The sequence below is a fragment of the Vulpes vulpes genome, chromosome X (assembly GCF_048418805.1).
Source record: "Vulpes vulpes isolate BD-2025 chromosome X, VulVul3, whole genome shotgun sequence".
NCBI lineage: Eukaryota > Metazoa > Chordata > Mammalia > Carnivora > Canidae > Vulpes > Vulpes vulpes.
Window position 1 is genome coordinate 80,143,305 of NC_132796.1, and position 23,909 is coordinate 80,167,213.

General features: G+C 48.1%; 1 protein-coding gene and 1 pseudogene across 13 annotated transcripts in view; one reads left to right on the forward strand and one right to left on the reverse strand.

The window, feature by feature from the left end:
* TMEM164 (transmembrane protein 164) overlaps positions 1 to 23,909 on the forward strand; it is a 170,754-nt gene that overhangs the window by 141,635 nt on the left and 5,210 nt on the right. For all 13 annotated transcript variants that reach the window (XM_072743859.1, XM_072743860.1, XM_026014834.2 and 10 more), the window contains one exon: positions 22,818 to 22,918. In XM_072743859.1, the coding sequence (XP_072599960.1) occupies positions 22,818 to 22,918 (101 nt within the window). The remainder of the gene's footprint in view (positions 1 to 22,817; positions 22,919 to 23,909) is intronic.
* LOC112932006 (DNA-directed RNA polymerase II subunit RPB4 pseudogene) lies at positions 9,219 to 9,716 on the reverse strand (annotated as a pseudogene).

Below are 23,909 nucleotides of genomic sequence, written 5' to 3' on the forward strand. Positions count from 1 at the left end.
GGCTAAGAGTGCCTTTTTCCACACACCCTCACCAAAAGAGCGTATTCCCAGCGTTTATCTATTTTTGCCCGTCTGATGGGTAAAAATAATGGTGTCGCAATTCTGATTTAATTTGAATTTCCTTCACTTTGGGTGAAGGGGAGCATCCTTTTACATGTTGAATTGGCATTGGATTTCTTCTTCCTTGAATTCTGTGTCCTTCTCACATGCTCATCTTTTCCTTGCATCATTGCCTTTTTTAACAAAATTGAGTCCTTAGGAACTCTTTGCATATAATATATATATTATATATTTATCTATATTTCTGTATATTTATATGTGATATAAATATATTCTATATATTTCTATATAATATATATATATCTATATAAATATTTGGAGTTAACCCATTGTGATCTGAGCTGTGGATATTTTCCCGTTTTCTCACTTGTCTTTCAACTTTGCTTATGATTTATTTACGTAAGATGTTTATATTTATATGTAAATTATCTTGCTTTCATCATATGGCCTCTAAATTTTGAGTTGTGGTTAGGAAGGCCATCTCCACTCTGAGGCTACCAAAAATATATCCCATATTTTCTCCCTCCTGTGTTAATAGTTTCATTTAAAAAAAAAAAAAGCTTTAAATCTTGCATCCACTTGGAATTTATCCCAGTATACAATGTGAGATAAAGATCCAACTTTTTTTCTGGATGGTTTCTCATTTGTCCCAAGACAGTTGAGCAAATAGCCCAGCATGATAGTGTTTGTTGGAAAGATCATGCTTGGCTGCTGTGCAGAGAGATCGCCATGTTCTCCTGCCTTTACCTCCTAAATTTTTCTTAAGTCGATCATCCTTCCTATCTTGGGCTGGGCCTTACCCCTCTCTCACCTCAACCATGACAGCTGGCTCTGTGTGGTCTCCCTACCTCCAGCCTCCCCATCTCCCCCCAACAACCTGTCCCTGTAGCTTCCAATGCTGTGTTGGAAAGCCCAAATAGGATCACAACATTTCCCTATTTGGGAATTTCCAGCCCCCCCCCCCCCCCCAGCACAGTGCATTTTCCCAGGAGGCACAAAAGGCCCCTGTGTGACCTGATCCTACCCCTTTCCCCAGCCTCTTCTTTTTATACTCCTCCCTTACTTGTACTCCGCCTTCAGGCTATATGAAAAGCCCTAGAGTCTTCTGAATTTTCTGTGCAACTTTTATGCCTTGGCACCCTGCAAATGTCAAGACTTCTGCAGGGAATCCACTTCTCCAGCTTGGACACCCGGAAAGCATCTGTCTTCCAAACTCCACCTGGACAGTTAGCCTCTCTGGGCAGCTGCCCTGGAACTGTTCTGTCACCATCCCTCTCATAATGCAGTGCACGCATCTGCCAACGTGCCTGTCTGCCTGAGGACGGGAGGTGTTCTTTTGCTCCTGATATTTCAGGGCTGAATGAATGAGCGATATAGCCACACACCGCACATTTTACTTATCCCCTTCTACATTTTACAAGCTAACATGTATTGTGCACTTAAAAAAATTTATTTTTCATGAGAGACACACAGAGAAAGAGGGAGAGAGATAGGCAGAAGAAGCAGGCTCCATGCGGGAAGCCTGATGTAGGACTCGATCCCAGGACTCCAGGATCACGCCCTGGGCTGAAGGTAGGTGCTCAACTACTGAGCTACCCAGGGACCCGTACTGTGCACTTTCCACCAAGTAGGCACTGGGTGAGTGTTTTACTCACATGATCTTGATCTCGATTAATCCCTGTAAGCCCACTAGACTTAGGGGATCCATGACCTTGAATGAGAAAAAAAAAAATCACGTCTTTTTTGTCATGGACTCCAACCATCCAGCATTTCCTTTGGTGCAAATCGTAGACATCCATCCACAGTTCATGTCAATTGCAATTTCTTCTCCTATTATAGCTGCTGTAGGGATTTCTTAACACCATTTGTACATCATTATTACTTGAACATTTCAAAGCCTTAATTTTTAAAATATTTCAATGATCATTTAGGTATTATTGTTTTCTCTTGTAATCCTACGTCTTTTATTTTGTCTACTTAAAAACTTTATCCTGATTGATGAGGCCCCAGACCACTCAGGGGGTCCCCAGCACTACAAAGGTTAGGAGCCCGTGCACTAGAGTTTCACCTGACACTGGAAACCAGGTGGGCGAGCTTCACCCCCACCCTATGCTGCTCCTCCATGTAGTCACTGCGTTCTGACAGACTGTGGGTTGGAATCCTGAGTCTGGTGCTTGGGCTAGTGCCATAAACCTCTCTGAGTCTGCTTTCTCATGTGTAAAAGGAGGACAGGAACAGTACCTATTTCATAGGGGAGCCATGAGGGTTCAATGAGCTCGTATATGTATATATGCAAAATGATGCCCGGCACATGGTGTTATATACTTTTATATGTAATACTGCCTCTTGTTAATTACACATCTGTCTTCCAGCTAGACTGTGGGCTCTTGAGGTCCAGATTGTTCCTTGCACAATTCTGAAGCAACAGAGCCTTGTACCTACATAGTGTATGCTTGTCAGTGGGTTTAACGTTGCTGGCATCCCTCTTTTTAGATGCTTGTTTCTCCTCTGCTCTGCATGACACATCTGTCTCCTGGTTGTCCTCCTGGGGCTGGTGGTCTTTGGGCTCCTTTGCTCTGCCTGCCCCAGAGATCCTGGCGTTGTCCATCCCTAGATCTAACTGCAGGCTTGAGAAACACCACAGGTCCTTCAAAGGAAACATGTCTACAATCAGACTTCTCAATTCCATACCCCTTCTTCCAACTGGTTCTTTTTCCTCCTCTTCTCTTTCCTCTATGACTGGCTCCACCATCCCACCCACAGCCAAAGCCAAAAACCTAGCCAGCAGCTTTCTAGATCCCTTCCTCTGCCTCATCCCCTATGCCAGTCAGTTCAGAAGTTTTCCAGTGATCCAGATTCTCAAAATGCTTGCAATTTCAGCCCTTCTTATCTGTTTCCACACCCCCACACCCAAATCCAGGCTCTCAGCCTCTGTTGCCAGGACTACTTCATTTTTTCCCTCATGTCCCTGCCCTGATTGCCCCCTGCATCTCCTCACAGTCTGTCCTCCATCCAGGCTCCAGAATGACCTAGGAAAGAACAAATCCGATCAGATTTGGCTCCCCTGCTTAAAAATCCTGTCTGGGAGGCAGACCATACTCCTTTTACATGGTATTCAAAATCTTTACAGTTCCATCCTCATCTGCTCTTTGACCTCATTTCCAATCATTGAGATTTCAATTCCCATTACTTTACCTTCTAAGTGAACAAATCTCCTGACACATTTGGCCCACCTGCCCCCAACACCGTGTCCACACACATGACAGCTTGTCTGCCTGGAGCCTGGAAAACTCCACGTCCTCCTTTAGCATTAGCTCAGAGATGCTGCCCCCACTCCAGGGCTGTCTCTGACTTCCCTAGGCAGCCTAAAGCACTCTCTTGAACATTCTCTTTACACTTTCTATATATGCCTTGAGTGTTGCCAAGGGCTTCACCTGAGGGTTTATCAGTTCGCCACTAGGTGACAGTAGTCTCATTTTTTCATTTTTCAGGAAATGAGGATCTACAATTAAGATGATTGTTATTTTAATTTAAATTAAGAACCCTAAATAGTTAAATTGACAGTATTCATTATAATTAAGATGCTATGGGAGTAGGGAGAGGACAGAGTACGAGGCCCCAGGATTTCCACCCAGGTGGCTGGGAGAGACAGGTTGCACTAATGGAGAAGGGCCACAGAGGGAAGGAACATGTTTTAGGAAGGTTGTTTCTGTTTTTGTTTTTACGCTTGAGTTTGAGACACTTCTAGGCTATCAGGCTGAGATGTCCAGGAGGCAGTCAGATGGAATATTCTGGAGCTGTTCAGGAGAGTCTGGGCTGGAGGCTGACTTCAGTGTCATTGCTATAGAGGTGGTACATCCAGACATGGGAGTGGCCGAGATCGTCCAGGGTAACGTTGTCTGTGCGGAAGAAACAGAACTTGGAGAAAAGGCCTTGGGGAACATCAGCCTGTGACTAGTGGATAAAAGAGGAGGAGCACAAGGAGATTACAGGAACCATCAGAGTGGTAGAAGGAGTGGCTGGTTGCCCTGGAAGCTAAGGCAGGAGAAAGGTTCATCAAGTCATAGTGATCAGGAGCATCACGTTGTTTCAGAGTTCTGGCAAAGTAAGGCCTTTGGCAACATGGGGATGGGAGAGAAAGAGAAGGCTGTTAAGGAAAGAGGGGTGAAGAGTTACAGAGCTAAGGGAGAGATTCCTCCCCCTTCCACTTCTTCCTGTCTGTACTTTCCCCCTCCTCTCATTTACTCTCTGCCCAAAGCTGGGCACATTCAGGTGCTACAATGAAGGCCAGTAGTGAGAGGGAACATGGCAGGTACTAGGGAGCCAAGGGAGTGGAGGACTCATAGGTGCCAGACCCCTGCTGAGAAGGAATGGGCTTTGCAGTGAATGGAGATGGGCACCGGCAAGAGGCGTGAGTGTTGAGGGAGGTGGGAGAAGGAGACAAGTCTAGACTGTTGGCGCACTGCCCGATAGAATTCTCGGTGACCATGGAGATGGTCTATATCAGCTCTGCTCGGTATGGTAACCGCTGCTCTGTGTGGCCCCTGAGTAGAGGACACATGGCTAGTGCAACCCAGGAAGTAGGACCGAGGAAGTTTTCCGTTTGATTTCAGCTTAATGGATTTACATTGAAATGGAAAAGGCTGGGATCCCTGGGTGGCGCAGCGGTTTGGCGCCTGCCTTTGGGCCAGGGCGCTATCCTGGAGACCCGGGATCGAATCCCACGTCGGGCTCCCGGTGCATGGAGCCTGCTTCTCCCTCTGCCTATGTCTCTGCCTCTCTCTCTCTCTCTCTCTCTCTCTCTCTCTCTCTCTCTGTGACTACCATAAATAAATAAAAATTAAAAAAAAAAAAGAAATGGAAAAGGCTGTGTATCTTGAGCAGCTATAGCTACCATATCTGACAGTGTAGCTCTATAAGTTTGGTGGCTAGTGCAGCGGGGGGCCCCCTGAAGCAGATTCCCCCCATCTTTCCCCACACTGGTCTGTACAGTTGCTCCATTTTTGCCAGGAGGACTCAGCAGCCTGCATGGAGGCACAGGACCTCGGGCTTGAGGTATCCATCTAAGATTGGGGCTTTGTAAGTAATAGGGTCAATGGTGTGGAAGATCCAGAAAGTAAGGGATGTTTGGGGTTTGGGACAGAGCTTTGGTAACCCTGCCACCCACTTTCCTCCTTTCGGGTTTCCAACCAAGGGCAGATCACCCAAGGAGCAGTAACAGAATGGGAAATAGAGTGCTTACTTTGTGATTAGCCTCTCAGACACCCAGCACCTCCAGCATAGGCAGGGCTACGTTCGCTACCTGGGGTAAAACCTGAAGCTTGGTCTTGACACCTAAGTGAGCTTTCTGCTCCAGACCCTAACCTAACCATCTGAAGTGGTCAGATTTGTAGACTGGGCCTGAACTTCTTTCCCACCTAGTCAAAGGAACAGAGAAGCTTGAGAAGAAGTTTGAACAGGCCTGGCTACCTGCCGATGAAACAGTTCTGAGATGTGCACAATGAAAAGTGCATGCTGCCAATTACGAAGTGGGACCAATCTGGTTTCAAAACCTAGTTCTGTCACTTAATTAGCTGTGTGACCTTGGCTGAGTCCCTTAACTTCTCTCTGCTTCTGTTTCTCCATCTATAAAATAAGAGTAGTAGTACTTCCTCAAAGGGTGTGGATAAGCAGTAAGTGTGTTCATGTATGCAAAGCACTTAGAGTAGTACCCATCATGTAATTCACACCTTATAAATTTGTACTCATATGCTTTCTGTCTGCTAAGGTACCATGACTCTGCCTACCAATCTCCTAAAATGTGGTCTGAGCTCTTTCTTAGGTTATCACTCTTAGCAGGCTACCCTTGGTGATGAGCTAGTGAGAACGGGGGTAGGGAGAAGTATGGGGCAACAGGGATAAAGAGTGCCCTCTGCCCACCTGGGATGTGAGGGGGCAAATTCAAGGGATTGGTCATGGGTTCCAAGGTGGTGTGGAAGGAAGAGCAAGGAGGAGGTCCGTGGGGGTGGGAATCAAGGGATCAGAGGTCACCAGGTGGTGCATGCGTGTGCGCACAGTAGAATGAGGATGTGGCATCTGACACCATGGGAGGCTGTGGTCAGATGAACATAAATGAGGCTGGGTGGCTGGGGGTGCTCCCTGAAGCCAGTTGTGTGTAGGAAGGTGGCATAGAGGTGCAGATGTGTGGAGTTGAGAACATTCAAGAGGCCATGAGGTCAGGATATTAGAAGTGGGCCCCTGGCACAGATGTGGAAACCACCCCAGAGCAGTGCTGGGCAGGAAAAAGCCTGATGTAAAGAGGGAGACTGTAAGCTCAGTGAAGCTTGAAAGAAGGAAAGAAGAGTAAGCATCCAGAAACAATGAGAGGGGTAATCTTCAATACCCCCCCTCCCTTCCCACACAAGCTTTCAGGGAGCACAGGAGGAGGAGGAGGAGGAGGAGGAGGAGGAGGAGGAGGAGGAAGAGCTTCTGCTCAGAGCAGCCAGAGGGAGAAGCAGTGTCCTAGGGGAGAGACAGGTCTCTGTAGGTTGGAGAAGTACCAGGGGCATTCTGTGTGGAGGTGGCAGGTATAGAAGAACTTGCCGATTGTGGGACCAGGTTTCCAGAGGTTCCAGTGGGATGATTTGGAGGGAAGTCAGCTGCAGGATGGGCGGAAGAGCACACCCACACCGGTCTTAGACCTGCAGGTTGATGACCCAACTCTTGGCTCTGGGAACTCCCTCTCCTTTTCTTCATCCCTGTGGGTTGGTTTGGTTAGGTGGGTGTGGTGGTTTTATTTAGGCAGGGGTCTTTAACATGGGGTCCACAAATAAGGAATTACGGGATCCATTAAATTGGGTGGGGAAAAAATCTTGTTTTCCCCCCAACCTCAGCCAGAAATGTAGCACATGAAGATAGGCAACAGGCAACAGTGGCATTAGCCATACCTGTGACTTCATTTTCAGTAGCCATCACAGATGGCTTCCTGTCACATTACAGTGGTGGCAGATAGCTCAGAACATTGTGTATGCTCATCACTGCCTTGAAATCATGGTAGTGGTTAGACTCGCTGCTAGATCTCATTAAATGTATTAGTAAAGAAACCCAAGTACTATAATTACAGATCTGTTTATCCTATCTTGATAACTCTGGGTTTTTAAAATTTTATTTATTTGAGAGAGGGAGAAGAGAAAGAATATGAGAGGGAGGTGAGGGGCTCAGGGAGAAGTAGACTCCCTGCTGAGCAATGAGCCCGTTGCAGAACTGGATCCCAGGACCCCAGAATCATGACCTGAGCTGAAGGCAGATGCCTAACCGACTGAGCCACCCAGGTGCTCCTTGGTAACTCCATTTTATTATTACTGGCTTCTTTTGTAACACTTTTGCCTTTTATGCATCCCAAACACTGTTCTCTGGAGAGGTTCACTGGTGCCCCACGCTGCCAGGGAGATCTCTGCCTGGCTCCAGGAGGGTGAAGAAGCCCTGGCTACTTGGAAAACCCTTCGTACTTCACTAGAGGGAGCTCTTGTTTCAGAATTGGGGAGCTGGGGATGCCTAGGCTTGACACAGGGTAAGAAAGTTATTTTGAAGTACAGGCAAATCAGATGCCCTATGGGGACATTTCAGGAAACTGGGGTATAAAAGCTTTAAGCTTACCCCCTGGAGGATGAGGGCTGGGATACAGCCGGTGTGCTAATTTCTTCAATAGTTAAAGCAAGAGTACTATGGCCAGTGACTTGCAAACTGGCCCCAAGGTCATACCGACCTCATTCTGCCTGTTTCTCCTCAATCACCCCCCCTTCCCATTAGCTCATCCTCCCTCTTGTCTAACTGGCCTTAGGATGCCAGGAAAGTTCTCTTTCTCTGGCTTCCCACTTCCACTTTGTTGGCCAGGTGATGGCAGAGGGAAAGGCTCAGGGGCTCCGGCAGATTCCAAAGGCTCCTGCAGGGTTCATGGGGTGAGGGAAGAGCTGGGGAATTTGAAAAATTGGCCAGGGGCTGAGGTTTGTGCAGGGGGGTGGATTGGAGAATGTCTGATGGCTGTGGGATTTTCCCCACAGAAGAGGAAGGAATTGGAGCTCAGGAGTGCTTTGTAGGAGCAGATGATTAAGTCAAGTACTTCCCTCTGTAATTGTAGCCGCTTCCAGAAAGCAGTGTTTCTCACACGGGACCAGATTGGGGCCTCTGTCCTGGATTCAGGTTGCTGGGGTGGGACCCAGGAATCTGCATTTTCTACAAATTCTTGAGGACAGCGGTTCTTAAAGGGTGGTCCCAGGACCAGCAGCAGAAACCGCTGCCTAGCTGGGGAACTTGTTAGAATTACAAATTCTCAGGCTACTGACTCTAGGTCCCACCCTAGACCTACTGAATCAGAAACTCTGTGGTGGGGCCCAGGAAGCTCCCTTGTAACAAGGCCTCCCAGGGGTTCTGATGCCAGCTGAAATCTGAACACCACTCCCCTAAGGAATTCTGATAGAGGCTGAAGGTTAGGCCTCCTTGGCTCAAATGATCTAAGAGTTATCCCCCACTTCCTGAAAGCTCACCAGAGACCTGGCTGACAACTAACTGCATAGGTTGTGCGAGGCACCATGGCGTGTTATGTTTAAAAACTGCTTTTCTGTAGAGTATTGCCATATTCCTTTGACTTTTCTATTCCTACAATGCTCCTTCAAGGTAGAGAGGGCCTGAAATTTCCCTGCAGGCTGGACAGTGCTGCTGAGAGGGGTTTTGATCCACCTATATGGATGAGGGTGGAAGCTGGGATCTGGCTCTCAGGACTCCAGTGCTGAATCTGCTAGGCCAGGCCTACCTGGTGGCTTCTTTGCCAGCTTAGGGCCCCCACTCTGTGCTGTTGGCAGAGGGCTGGCTGGTATTCTCAGAGGTGAAGGTGGGTCTTCAAGTTACCTTAGCTAGTCAGCCCCCACTTAGGCACTTTTTTACTTTTTATTTTTATTTTTTTAAACAAAAACAATTTAAAAATAACATAGGTGCCAAAACTGTGGTAGAAGGTAGTCACTAGTGTAGCTTATGTGCGCATCACCCCACCTCACCCCTCCCCCTCCCAGAGGGAAGGCCAGGTTACCTAGGAGTTAAGTCTAAAATAGCAACCTAAACTGAGACCAAGCTGAGTTGTTCTAGCCAAAGGAAGCCCAACTGTCTTCTGCAATAGTATTTCCGTGTAAGTCAGCTCCAGACTCCTGGTCAGTGGTGATGGGCTTGGGACACAGTTCCCTCAGCAGTGGAGCGATATTTGGAGACTAATATTGAAAGCTGCGCTTGGTCTGGATATCATCAAGAATCTGCTGTAGCTCCTCATCTTCAAACCGCCCGTCCAGGCTTGGTATCAGTGCCTTTGACTCCTCAGCAGTCTCTGGGCAAAGGCTGGCCAAACAGGCCAACTCAAACTTATGAAGTTTCTTCTAGAGCAACAAGCTACGGACACTGGCAATGGTCTCTCTGTTTTTGAAACGGGCTGTATAATTTAAAGTTTTCATGAAGACCTCAGAAAGTTTCTGTTCATCTTCTGCACCCTCATTCTGTTGCTTTCGATGCTCCAGAAGCATATGAACTTCTGAATTTAGTAATGTCTCCGCTGTTTCAAACTCTTTGGGAAAGATAAGCTGTGAGGCATCCTCCTCGACGTCGCCCGCCCGCGGATCGCTACCTCCAGCTGCCATGGGCACACCGTGCCAGGGTCCACGTGCGGGGCGCCAAACACCGGCACTTTTTTTTAAAGATTTTATCTTTATTTATTCATGAGAGACACACACACACAGAGGCAGAGACAGAGAGAGAGAGAGAGAGAGAGAGAGAGAGAGGCAGAGACACAGGCAGTGGGAGAAGCAGGCTTCATGCAGGGAACCCGATGTGGGACTTGATCCTGGGACTCCAGGACCACGCCCTGGGCCAAACGCAGGCACTAAACTGCTGAGCCATCCAGGGATCCCCCACTTAGGCACTTTGAAGGTAAAGCCTGGCCTGAGTGGGCTTTCTAGCCCATCGGGTTAGGAGGTCAACCAGATGGACCTTCCACATGGGCATATACCCCAGGATAGTCTCTTATACATTTCAACAGATTAGAAGGTACAGTTCATTTGGTCAAATGCCTAGATGAAGGGAAGCCTGACTTGAGCCTGTGCTCAGTGGCAAGAATGGGAAATCACACATCTGTGGTCATTTTAGGATGATCTTAGGGCCTTATCTTCTGGGTGGCAAAGGCTTGCTGAAGCTCAAAATGGAGATGTCTTATGTAGAGGGCACAAAGGTAGGATGGCATCATTATTGGGAACTAAACTAATCATTTTCTTCCCTGTTCCCAAACCCAGACCTGCTTTCATGTTCCCCATCCCATCAAGTGGTACCACCATCCACTTATTACCCTGGCCAAAAATCTGCAGATAATCATTGGCCCTTCATGCCCCTTCTCTTCCATATCCCATTGGTGACCAACTGCTGTCAATTCAATCTCCTGATCATGTCTCAAATTCATTCCCATCCCTCCTGCTTTAGTTCAGATTGGATCATCCCTGACTTGTTCTTCCACAACAGCCTCAACACTGGTGTCCCTGCCTCTAGCTTCGCTCTACTTCTGTCCATAGCCAGACTGCGAGCTCTATCCCTTGCTTCAAAATATGGTCTGTGGGCCAGCAGCACCTGGGAGCCAGTTAGAAATGCAGACTCTATGTCCCCACCCCCAGACGTACTGCACTGGAACCTACTTTTTACTGAGATCTCAAGGTGATTTGTGAAGTCCAAAATACCTAATGTGGCAAACAGCACTCATCATGAGCTGGCTTCCATCTCTTGTTTATCCCTCTCTCCTACATGATAGTCAAATGATACTGAACTGTAGAAAGTTCTCTAACATACTGGGCTGCTCATTTCATTCCTTCTATAGATATGTATCAAACCCCTACTTTGTGTCAGGCACTTGCTGAGTATAAAGCAGTGAGCAAAATAGATACATATCCTTGCTTTCATGGAGTTGACATTCGTGTGGAAGGAAACAGTAAAGAAATAAGTGAAGTGTACAGTAAGTTAGATAATGTTAAGTGCCATAGAGGAAGAGGTAAAGCAGAATCAGGGGTACAGGGATGCTGAATGGTTGGAGAGGCTGCAGAGCCTCATTTGAAGGCAAGATCTCACTGAGAATGTGACATCTGAGCAAAGGTTTGTAGGCAGGAGGCTGAGCCATTGGATACCTGGAGGAGGAATATGCCAAGAAGAGCAAACAAGTATACAGGTCCTAGACACAGGACCATTTCTAGAATATTCCAGGAACAGCAAGTAGGTCAGTGTGTCTAGAGCCATGGGAAGGAAGGGGATAAGTTGTAGGAGATGAGGTCAGAGAGATGCTATAGCTGAGGGGGAAGATTATATAAGGCCTCACAGACCGTAGTAAGGACTTGGCATTTTATTCTTAGGGAGATGGGAAGTCATTGGAGGGCTTTGAGCTGTGGACTCGCATGATCCAAATGAATTTTTAAAGGGGCCACCCAGTTGCTATGCTGAAATTAGACCACAGGGGACAGGGACAGAAGCAGGGAAATCTGTAAGTGATGTCTGTAATAACTGAGGCAGGAGATGCTAGTGGTTGGGGTACTGACAGGAGAGCCAGAGAAGAATTGTCGGATTCTGGATACATGCTGAAGGTACAGCCAACCGGATTTGCTGATGGATCAGATGTAGGGTGTGAGAGAAGGAGGGGTCAAGGATGACTCTTGAAGGTTTATGATCTGAGTGACTTAGATGGAAGACCACTAACTGAGATCAGGAAGACTAGGAGGAGGGATTTGTACTTGTTTATTGCTTTTATTTGGGGGGTGAGTGGGTAGGGGGTAGAAGTAACAAACATCCCAAAACGTAGTGGCTTAAAGCAATGGCATTACTGGACTATACCAAACTACAGAGTTCCTGCACCCTGAAGGCAACCATCAACAAGACAAAAAGGCAGACTACTGAATGGGAGGAAATATCTGCAAATGATGTATCTGATAAAGGGTCAGTTTCCAAAATGTATAAAGAGCTTACACAGCCAAACACCAAAAGACCAAGTAATCCAATTAAAAATGGGCAGAAGACCCAAATAGATGTTTTTCCCAAGAAGACATCCAGATGTCCAACAGACACATGAAAAGGTGCTCAAATAGCACTCATCATCAGGGAAATGCAAATTCCAACCATAGTGCCATATCACCTCACACCTATCAGAATGGTTAGTATCAAAAAGACAAGAAACAGCAAGTGTTGGGCGAGGATGTGGAGAAAACGGAAGCCTTGGGGACTATTGGTGGGAATGCAGACTGGTGCTAAGGTGTGGAAGCAAGCCGAGTGTCAATCAGTGCAGATGAATGGATAAAGAAGACATGATACACATGCATGCATGCACACGATGGAATATTACTCAGCCATAAAAAGGAGACCTTGCCATTTGTGACAACACAGATGGACCTAGAGGGTATTTTGCTAGGTGAAGTAAGTAAAAAAAAAAAAAAGACAAATACCCTTTGATTCTGTTTATATGTAGAGTCTAAAAAACAAAACAGATGAACAAGCAGAAACAGACTCATAAATACAGAGAACAAACTGGTTGCCAGGGAGGAGAGGACTTGGAGCAATGGGCAAAATTGGTGAAAGGGATTAAGAGGTACTCCCCAAAACCGAATGACTTACTGTTTTTCACAAGTGTATGGGTAGACTAAGTCTTCCTTTGTTATGGACTGAATGTTTGTGCCCTGCCCTCATAAGGTCTAAGTTCATATGTTGAAATCCTAACTCCTATTATGATTATGTTTGGAGGTAGAGCCTTTGTGAGGTAGTTAGCGTTCAGTTAGATCATGATGGTGGGGTCCTCAGGCATGGCATTGGTGCTCTAAGAAGAAGAGGCCAGAGAGCTCCCTAGCCCATCCTTCCTTGTGAGGATACAACAAAAAAGTGGCTGTCTGTGAAAAAGGAAGTGGGCTGTCCCCAGATACCAGTCTGCCAGTGCCTTTTGATCTTAGACTTTACAGCTTTCAGAACTGTGAAAAAATAAATGTCTGTTGTTTAAGCCACCCAGTTATGGTATTTTGTTATGGTAGCCCAAGCTGACTAAGGTATTATTCTACTGGTCTTGCCTGGGTTCACCTGGAGCAGTTGAGATGGCTGGGCCTCTCTATCTGCATGGCCTTTCATGGCATGAAGGGTCTCAGGGCAGCATTCCAAGAGGGCATGCTCCAGTGCACAGATGCTTATCAAGCCTCTGATGGCATCTATTTTGATGATATCCTGTTGGTCAAAACAAGATGCATGGCTGAGCCAGGTGGGCCATGTGGCCCAATCAGGGTGGGAGAGATGTGGATACTAGGAGGCTGTGACTCACTGGGAGCCAGTGATCTACTCGCTTGAGATCAATCTGTAATGATCTACCATAGGAGCCAAGGTCAGAAGCTGGATTTATGAAAGTGAGATATCAGGTGCCTGGGTGGCTCAGTCAGTTATATGTTTGCCTTCAGCTCAGGTCATGATCCCAGGGTCCTGGGAATCGAGCCCTACATCAGGCTCCCTGCTCAGCAGAGAGTCTGCCTCTCCCTCCACCCCTTACCCCTACTTGTGATCTCTCTCTCAAATAAATAAATAAAATCTTAAAAAAAGAAAGTGAAACGCCCATTTGGGTATTCCAGTGCAGATATTGAGCAGGCTATGAGCTGTGTGAGCCTGGAGATGGAGGCTGAGATATGCATGTTGGAGTCATCGAGACATAGATCCCAATAAAGCCATGAGATTGGTCGAAACTGCCTGGGGAATGAAAGTATAGAGAGAAGAGAAAATCTCTGAGTTCTGCATCTCTGACCTTTCATCAGTTTTGGAGGTCAGGGAGAGGGGGAGGAGGTGCTAGAGGAGATGGAGAAGAAGTAGGCTGAGGAACAGGAGAACAAAGAGCAGTATCCAGAAGTTGGGTGAAAAACGTTTCCAGAAGGAAAAGGTACACCTAGGATGAAGCCTGAGAATTGACCATTGGACTCAGCAGTGGAAAGGTAATTTGTAACCTTGCAGGGAACTGTTTTTGGTGGAGTGAGTAGGGTGAGAATAGGGTAGGGTAGGAATGGAGGCTGAATTTTAGAGCAGGTTAAGAGAGAATGGGAAGAGAGGAATTGTGGCCAGGGAGTATGGACAAGTATTGTCAAAAAAAATTTGTGAGCTGTTTATATCATTTCTAACTTTCTAGTAGCCACACTCATAAAAGGTAAAAGAAACTGGTGAAATTAACTTTAATACAGTATCTTCTATCTTATTTAATCCAGTATATCCAAAATATTATAGTTCCAATGTAACCAGTCTAAAATGATCACCAGGACATTTTAGATCCCTTGAATTGCAGTGTTTTACACAAATAGCTCTTGTCAATTCAAACTAGCCACCTCTAGAGGCCTCAGTAGCCACGTGACCAGTAGCTACCATATTGGATGATTTAAGCATAAATAAATCTTGCAGAGCATTTTGAAGGGATATGAAGTCAGGTGTTTGCAGTAGGTGAAAGGGGTTGGGATCTGCATATAAATGGGAAGGCTGGCCTTGGCTGAGCTCCAGGGCAGTTCATCCCTTGTAGTGGGTGGGGGAGGGGGTGGTGAAGGCAGAGCACAGCAGCCAGTTACTGTTAGATCCATACAGGCAGGGATCCCTGGGTGGCGCAGTGGTTTGGCGCCTGCTTTTGGCCCAGGGCGCGATCCTGGAGACCCGGGATCGAATCCCACGTCAGGCTCCCGGTGCATGGAGCCTGCTTCTCCCTCTGCCTGTGTCTCTGCCTCTCTCTCTCTCTCTCTCTCTCTCTCTGTGTGTGACTATCATAAATAAATAAAAATTAAAAAAAAAAAAAAGATCCATACAGGCAATCATGAGAACATCGAAAATTTTGCCTGATCTCTTTTTTCTCAGTGTAGCAGGAGGCAAATTTATCCTCTGAGAGTGAGGTTGGGATAGATGTATTGGAGGTTTGAGAAGAGAGGGAAAATATTAATCGTTGCCTGAGAGAGTGAACGGACAAGAGGAAATGTAGTGTGATTGCCTGGCAACATGAAGGATGCACTTGAGGTCTGTGATCACGAATTTGAAGTGAGAACTGTCAGCACTGTTGTTTTTCTCCAGACATGTTCAGCTGTGTGGGTGCAAGCAAGGAAGACGAGCAGATTGAAATTTAACCAGGGCTGGGTTGTTGTTGTTGTTGTTCCCCAAGAAGAGTACAATCATGAGAGGCACCAATCATGAGAGGCACTGTGGAGTCAAAGGTGTATGCCAGGGATACTTAGAAGGGCAGGCCCTGGAATTGAAGGAGGGAAGTGGCAGCCATGAGGGATAGCATAAAGATGGTGGGACCTCCGGATCACAGATTCCGGTGGGGTCAAAGTGTCAGGGTCAGGGTGTGAGTGTAAGCTGGAAAGAGAGAATGTTTGACATATGGGGGATTGCAGATATTCACAATACTGAGATCTCAGGCCTGACCATGGGAGGGTCAGTGGCTGAGGTGCCCTAGAGGGCAAGATCACTGAGGAGGAGGAGCCATTGAACAGAGGCAGGGATCCTGGAAGGTTCATCTAGGAATATGTTGAAATTATCAAGAAATAGGACAAGGATGGTCTGGGAGAGAGTGGTGGCATGCCAGGTACTAACATCCTCAAGGGATGTTGAGGGCCCTGACCCCATGTCTGTAGACAACCACACAAGGGAAGAGTAGTGGGTGGTATGGGATGGTGGTGGTAGGGTTTTAGGGAGAAAGGAGGGTCAGTAGTCTGGCAATTGCAATGCAAAGAAAGAAGTCACTAACTCTGCTTGGAGGGGCCAAAGGAGAAAAACCAGTGAGACTGCTTTGGAAGGCTAGAGGGGAAGCAGGCTCCTTGTGGGCTGAGAGGTAGGGTGAGTAAGAGCAAAAGGGTGAAGGTAACATTCAGGAGTGATGGAAGTATTGGGAATTTGGATAATGATTTCTTTGTGACTTTGCAGATCCTATTCCCCTTTCCTGGAATTCCTTTCCTTGCCTTAGACAGCTGAAAAAACTTTTCTTCCGAGTTTAGCACCTAGCTCTCCTGCATCAGTACTTCTCCTGAAATTGTTAGAGCCGAGAGAACATGACCAACATGTTGCCGAAGCCAGGAGTAGTATTGGTCTTTCCCTCTATAGAAAAGTGTGCTCCCAGTGGAGTTTTCTGTGATGGTGGGAATGTTCTATGCCTGCACTGCCCTGTATGGTAGCCACTAGCCACATGTGGTTATAGAGCACTTGGAAATGTGGCTGGTGCAGGCCGAGGAACCAGATCACTAAATGTATCTCATTTGAACTCCTTTATACGTAAGTTGTCATGTGTGACTAGCAGGCTCATCTTGTCTTTGATCCTTTTTGTGGGTGGTGGTGGGGGTGAGTTTCTTTCTTCAGGCAACGATCACTGCTTTAATCTCATTCCGTGGACTCTTCTTGTTAATCTCTACACCCAAAGCTCTATGTGCAGGCCATTTCTCGCCTGAGCTCTCCACTTGGATGTCCCATAGGCCTTTAGCATCAGCGTGCTCCACACTATACTCTTCTCTCCCCTAAATCAGATAGTGAAGTCAGCAACTTGGGAGCTGCCTCCCTCATGTCTGGCCACTTGCCAGGTCATCTGGGACCTGTGGCTGTGTCTGAACTGGTCTTTGATCTTACCCCCCTTCAAGCCTCTCATCTCCATGTCCAGAGCAGGCTGAGCAGCCCCCTGTTTAAAATCTCTCAGTGGCATGTCATCGCGTGCATCATAAAGGCCAAGTTCCCTGCCATGGCCAGTGAGGTTCCTCCTGACCTGACCCCACTTGCTGGTCTCTCCAGCTGCATCTCTTGACACATGTCCCCTCCTACTTTATGTTCCAGTAACACAGACCTGCTTGAGCTGACATGCAAACAGCATGCCATGTCACACCTCTACACCTGTTGGTGGGCTGTCCTTGCCACCCAGAGTACCCTCTCCCTCCTGCTTGGCTCTGACCCCAGCTTCTTCTTGTACTTCTTCAAAACCCACCTCAGCTGTCCCTGCTGTGTCCCCATTACTTACTGTGCTAACCTGATGACACCATCTCATAATTCATTTTATTTAAAGATTTTATTTATTTATCTGAGAGAGGGAGAGAGCCTGAGTGGGGGAGGAGGAGCTAAAGGAGAGGGAGAAGCAGGCTCCATGTTCAGCACAGAGCCCGACACGGGGCTCTATCCCATGACCCCAAGATCATGACCTGAGCTGAAACCAAGGTCAGATACATAACCAACTGAACCACCAGGGCACCATGCCCCTCCCTCCCCCACTCCATCATCATTTGCTTTTAAGTGCTGGGCAATTGTCAGGGGCCGGGACTGTTGCCTCCTTATCCCCACCACCAGGCATGGGGTCTGGTCCCCAGTGTTTACTCTGAATGGATAGCTCGTGGAAGTGAATGAGTCAGAGGGAGCAGGACAGAGAGTGGGGAATGGGAGGCCACCCTGTGCAGCCTCATCTCCTTGGTGTAAGTCCTTTGTGGGTAGGATTATAGGACGGGAGAAGGGGCCCTTGGGAGGCCTCCTGGGGATCTGTCTCTGCTGTTGCTGGTGGTGTGGGTGACTTCTTTTCCAGCACGCATGACACTTCCTTCTGGCAGAAATCGATTTCAGAGAAAGCTATTATCTTGGTTCCCCCTACCTTTAGAGATGAAATGCTTCTATCCTCCTGGGATACACAATGCTAGCAGAAAATGTCACATTTCTTTCTTAAAGTCGGGAAAAAAAGTTTTATGTGTTTAATTTTTCCAAAAGTGCTTAAGTTTCTCTTTTCCTTTAGAAAAAAAACTGTTTTTTTCACTCAGATTATCCCAAGGGCCACATTCAGGTATATGGGAAAAAAGGAATGATGTGAGTTTGCATACAATTTGCATATATCTATGTAGAGTGGATCATTTATTCTCAGGGTGCATGCTTGCTTGCTTTCTGGATTTTTTTTTAATAAGTTTTCAGAGAAATCAAATCTTTGATTATCTTTACAATGAAAAGAACTAACAAGAGTGAAAAGGTAGTGGAAACCACAGGCAAGGCCTCCCGCAGCCCTACCCTTCACAGGGAAGATCACCTCTTTGCAAGATTCCCTGGCTTCTCCCAGTCTTTTTGGAGATTTTGGATGGCTTGGTTTTGCCATGATAAAAATAGCAGCCTCCTGCTGTGTGCCAGGCGAGCAGCTCTATTTACTTTTCTGTATCTCTCATCCCACTCGGGGCCCCCAGAGATGGATGTTACCTCCAGTCTTCAGAAAGGGTCTTAGGGGGCAGCACGATCTGTCCTGGCTACTCCCATAGGCAGTAGCAGAGGTGGGATTCACACCCGGGGCTGTCTGCCCTCAAGCCCTTGATTTTAAGCTGTTAGGCTCCGTTTTTCCATCCCTGGCGTGTTGTTTGGTGTTCTACCTTCAACACTTGCCCTTACTAGCCAGAGACTTCTCTACACAGGCTCATAGTTTGGTTGTCATTTGAATGGTGGTTACACAATATTGAGGTGCCAGAGTTCACCTTACCTCCCCCATTTGGTTTCTTTCTGGGTCCCACGTTGTTCCAGGTATAAATATCTTTGTGCAAATAAGGGCGGTCTGTTGGGTTCTTGTGGTATTCGATGGAAGTCCTCAAAGTCCTTTGCCAAGCCAAAGGGCTTTATATAGTCTGATGATCTTCCAGAAGGTCTGTGCCATTGATTCGCTCACACACTGATGATTTTTGGGATGCCTACCATGTACAGGGTGCTGGAAGTGAAGGGGGGGTTCAGATGCAGCCTCTTGTTCATAGCACTGACAGTCTGGCGTGGGGCCGATTGGGAAAACCAGAGCGGATGGTAGCAGAGTCGGGGTTGGAGCAAGGACCTGTGAGAACAGCAGCCCCAGGCAGTGTCTGCATGTGCCTCTCCCCCATAGTGGGAGGTGGGGACTGCAGGGCAGGTGAGTAGTGCAGTGAGGAGATGGGCTGCCTGGAGGTCTGTGGCCTCAGCCATCCGCTTTCCGCAGGTCTGTGGCTGTGCTGCCTCTAGGCTGGGGACCTCCTGGCTGCCCCCTCCTGTCCCTTTCCCTCAGCCACCCCCTGGCCCCCGGGACCTGTCACTGCTGCCCAGATGCCAGCAGGGGGAGCCACGCGGACGCTGGAGGAAAGGACACCTGGGGAAGATGGCTCCGACTCCAGAGGCAGGAGTGGGAGCCTGTGCACCTGTTGGTCCTCCGGGGCCCCTCTTCCCTGTAGCGTCTCCAGCAGCCAAGGGAACCACACGGTGCCCAACTCCCGTTCATTCAGCAGATGGGAAGGGGCGCACACACAGTCTAAGTGGGTAACTCGAGGTGTTTTCACCAACCAAGTGCTATGCTAGATGCTAGAAACACAGCAATGAATCCGACCAGGTCCCCCTCCCCCGGGGCCCTCTGGTCTAGATGGGGAGACAGACGAGGAAAGAGACTGTACAACATGCTGTGGTGTCAGTCTGGACAAGTGGCAACAGGGGCACTAAGCAGTGGGCAGCCTGGCAGCATCTGAGAGCCCAGTGCCCTGCTCTGACTTTGGTGGTGGCACGATCCATCTCCTGGTCTTTGGTGTCTCCATCTCTAAACTGGAGGAATGAGTTTGACACTCTCCAAGGGCCTTCTGACTCAAAGGTGCTGCGAGCTTGGCTCTAGTTCCTGCAGCAAGCCCGAGCTTCTCCCCCAGAAGACCTACCTGACTTCAGCCCCCGCCCACCTCACTCCTTTTCCCCCTCCACACCCCCCACTCTCACCCCCATGGTGTTCCTTGGTCTTCTGCCTCTGGCCTTCCTCTTCTAGTCTACATGTGCCCCTGTGACTTTAGTGGCCATCGGGTGCTGCTGACGCCTCCATCTGGATGTTCAGCCCCATCTTCTCCATTGAGTGTGTGACTCATTATAATAATTAGAAGAATCGCCACTTGTTAACTCCCCAATACGACACTACGAAGTGACTTAAATCAGGGCAGCTCATCTCCCCAACAACCTGGTGAAGTAGGCAGAAGCACCCCATTTTATAGATGAGTGAAACTGAGTCCCAGAGATACAGAGGCTTGTCCCAGGTCTGGACAAGATAAGTGACAAGAGCCAGAATTTGAAAAGCTGCGTCTGTAGACTCCAGGGCCCATGCTCACAAGCCACCACCTTCAAAACCTTGTGTTTTAAGGACATTCCCTTCAAAAGGGAAACCTTGTGTTTCCCAGGACATTCCCTGCAGACACCTCTATTTCAACATGTCTGAAATTGGCCTCATTATCTCCCTACCTTCTGCCCCCATCTGCCTTCTCTTCTCCCATCATGATCAATGGCACCATCAGCCCAGTGAGGCCTGAGCCAGAAGATTCTCAAGATTTGTCCGTCCTCACCATATCCCTCACATCTGGCGAGATTTTCCTCCACTTTTCTCCAGTCCTACCTCTATGACCTTTGAGGGCCGCCCATCCCCTTCCTTCTTTGGGTTCCTGCAGCAGCTTCCTTATCCATCCCTGTGCCTCGATGGTCTCTGTCCAATCCTCCCACCCTGCCCATGCTGGCCATCGGGACCTTTCCTGCTGCTTTCCATGGCTCCATGGCAGATCTCAGAGCTGGCCATCCACGGGCTGAAATCCAGCCATGAAGCCGTGTTTTGTTGGGTCCATTGAGCATTCTTAAAACACTTGGAATTATTTGCCAACATTTAAAAATCAGGAAATTCCACACAAAAGTTCATATTTCTGGCTCCTCTTGCAAAACTGAAGAAAAAAAAAAAAACTGGCAACTCTGGGAACCCATCCTGGCAGGGCAGTGGTTGAATGGAGCTGAGTGGTGGTTGCCGTCTTCAGATGAGGCATGGGCTTTCTAGTTGGCCAGTCTCCAGCATCCTTAATGACTTTTAGTCTCTGGCCATTCTCCTGCTGCCAACTGCCTACCTGAAACTTGGGGCATCAGGGCTCATGACCCTGCAGGTATGGGCTGGAGCCCATAGGCCCCTCAGCATGGCTTCTAAGGTCTCAGACCAGCCCTCAGCTGAAGTCTGAGTCTTACTCCTGCTTACCACCCTACCACATTCTCCACTGCAACCCCAACTCTTACCCATAGTTTTCTGAATTGCCTTTCACCCAGGAGCTCATGTCTGCATATCTGCCTTTGTGTGAACTGCTGGCTCTGGGTGCCTGGGCCCTGGTTAAGTCCCATTTGACCTTCACGACTGCTCTGTGCCCCCTCTATGGAGAAATAGGCCTTGTTCCTATGCCTCCTCCCCAATCCCTCAGCTCACTCCTGTCCTCCCAGGATAATGTGGCACAGACCACAGGTGTCATACCACCATACTGCTTTCTAATTGTTGATTGGTGTGTCTGCCTCCCCCCACCCTGGCAGACTATGAGTCTGGGACTGTAGGGAGCCCGTCTTCTTCATCTTCCTATCCCTAAAGGTTGGCACATGGCATGGAACATATTAGGTGCCTCATAACTGGTGAATGAATGGATGGATCGGTGAAAGACCAACTTGCAAAAAATACTACTCCAGGACATAATGTTGCCACTCTTGCCTTAGGGTGGAGGGTTGCAGCTTCATTTCATTCTGGAGTACCCCACTGCCCAAGTCCCCATTCAGAGTGACACCCCACAACATCCTATAAGCCATATCCCTGCTCTGTAAGCTCTGGAATGCATTCAAGCCTACTGGGAGGGTAGTTCCTAGGGATGCTGGAAGAAACATACACAATTCTCGCTGTTCCAGGGGGAGAGAGTTGTGTGACGGTCAGAGAAATGGCATGGCCATTAGATATGGCACATTCTCTAGTTATTCGAAGGATAATAATGATGTGCTAATGATAGCATCTTAATACTCATTAAACACTCACGTCGTACCCAATTCTAAACCCTGAGAGCTTGGTACATTATTCCCTTCATTCCTTGTAACAATTCTAAGAGGTAGGACTGTTATCCTTATTTTACAGACAGGAAAACTGAGACTTAGGGAATTTCAACAACTTTCCCAGGGCCATACAGCCAGTATGTGGTCAATTTAGATTTGAACCCAGATCTGTGGGGCATGAAAGCAAACTTTCTTAAGCACCATGCTGTCCTTCCTCAATGACATCTCTCCTTAGAAACATGAGGGAAAGATGAAAACAACCTTGAAAGTGAAGGATGTGCTATTACATATACAGTTAAGACTCCAATTAGTGATGGAAAAAAAAAAACACCCAACTCCTGAGGCACAGAGAAAACAACCCCAGCATACACACCCACAAGTTTAGCAGCATCGCATGTGGGCAGTGGATTACTGGGGATGTGTTTTCCTTCATTTTCTCCATGTCCTTTCTACCTCTATGACATTTTTGAAATTTTCTCTAACAAGCATGCATTCCTTTTATTGTTAAAAAAAAAAAAATCCTCAAGGACACCTGGGTGGCTCAGTGGTTGAGCGTCTGCCTTTGGCTCAGTTCATGATCCTGGGGTCCTGGGGTCCTGGGATCGAGTCCCACAGTGTGCTCCCTGCAGGGCACCTACTTCTCCCTCTGCCTGTGTCTCTGCCTCTCTCTCTCTGTCTCTCATGAATAAATAAATAAAATCTTAAAAAAAAACTTGCCTTTGTAACGGCCCCAGCAGTATGTTGCAGGACAGAGGCTGCCAAGGGGGCTATCTGGAGTTGCCTAAGTCATCTAAGTAGATGTCACCAAGCAGCAAGAGGGTGCAGTCTGCTGGTGGTGGCCATGGCCTCAGCGCCTGTACCCTAGAGGGGCAGAGGAGCAATGAGTCTCACCGTGTCCTCTTTTCCTCCAGGTGCTTACACCCCAGAGCCTCTCAGCAGTTTCCGGTGGGCCCTTCTCTCAACTGGCCTCATGTTCTTTTACCACTTCAGCGTCTTGCAGATCCTGGGCCTGGTAAGTTTGGTTCTATCCCCTTTGATCCCCTGTGTGTGGAGTTCTCCATAAATCTTGATAATCCTGGTTGGCGCTGGTGTATTGTTTTGTTTTGAAAATACAAGATGCCAAAGGCCAGGATGTCAGATTGTTGTGTTTGGGTGGCTGATTTATGATCCATGGCCTAGGCCTCTCCAAAGAGTTTTCTGAAGCCTTCAGTACTAGCTGTTTCTTTCATCCCTGGGGAGGTGAAGAGGCCCTTCACTCAGGACCACCTGGTTCTGAAACGGTGAGCCGCAACTGGAAAGTGGTTTGCTATGGACCCTGTTGGGGCAGGGAGGCAGGACCTTGGCCCTGGCCCAGGCCTGGAGAGGAGGCTTCCAACCTTGGGTCCATACTGGGCAAGCCCTGAAGCTGTGTAGCTAGTGGAAGTGCCGTGTCAGGGAACTCCCGTGGCATTCTGGGGTGTTCAGATCCGCCTGGAGCGTGGATGATGGCTGGACTCAGTAGTTGAATTATCCAGAGCCCCAAACTGCTGAGTGCATGGGTACAAGGCGAAGGAGGAGGAGCTTGGGGCTGAGGGTCAGGAGACGAAAGTTCAAGTCCTGGCTCTGCCACTGTTCCGGGTGAGTCATCTCATGCTCGAGGGCAGAGAGCTCTCCATCCCTCTGTGACATGGTACCAGACCCCCAGCCTCCCCGAGAGGTGGCGAAGACTTGTCTCTAATGTGAATGGGCTTGTAGGGCTTTGGAAGGCAGGTGCCGCGGCCGTCCTCAGGACAGGAGTGGCATGTCTGGTTTTGTGCGCGAGCAGCATGAATGTAGCATCAGCCATGTGGAGCCTCGTGGGACCTCGCAGGATTAAGGCATGTGACCGATGTCACCAGTGCCTTTGTAGAAGCAGTCACTTTCTTATCCCTGCCCCCCGGCCCCTCGGCGTATTGCTCTGCTCTGGTTTGCCTGGGGGAGAGTTTGAGCTCTTTGCCAATGGGGTGAATGCTCCCCAGACTCTA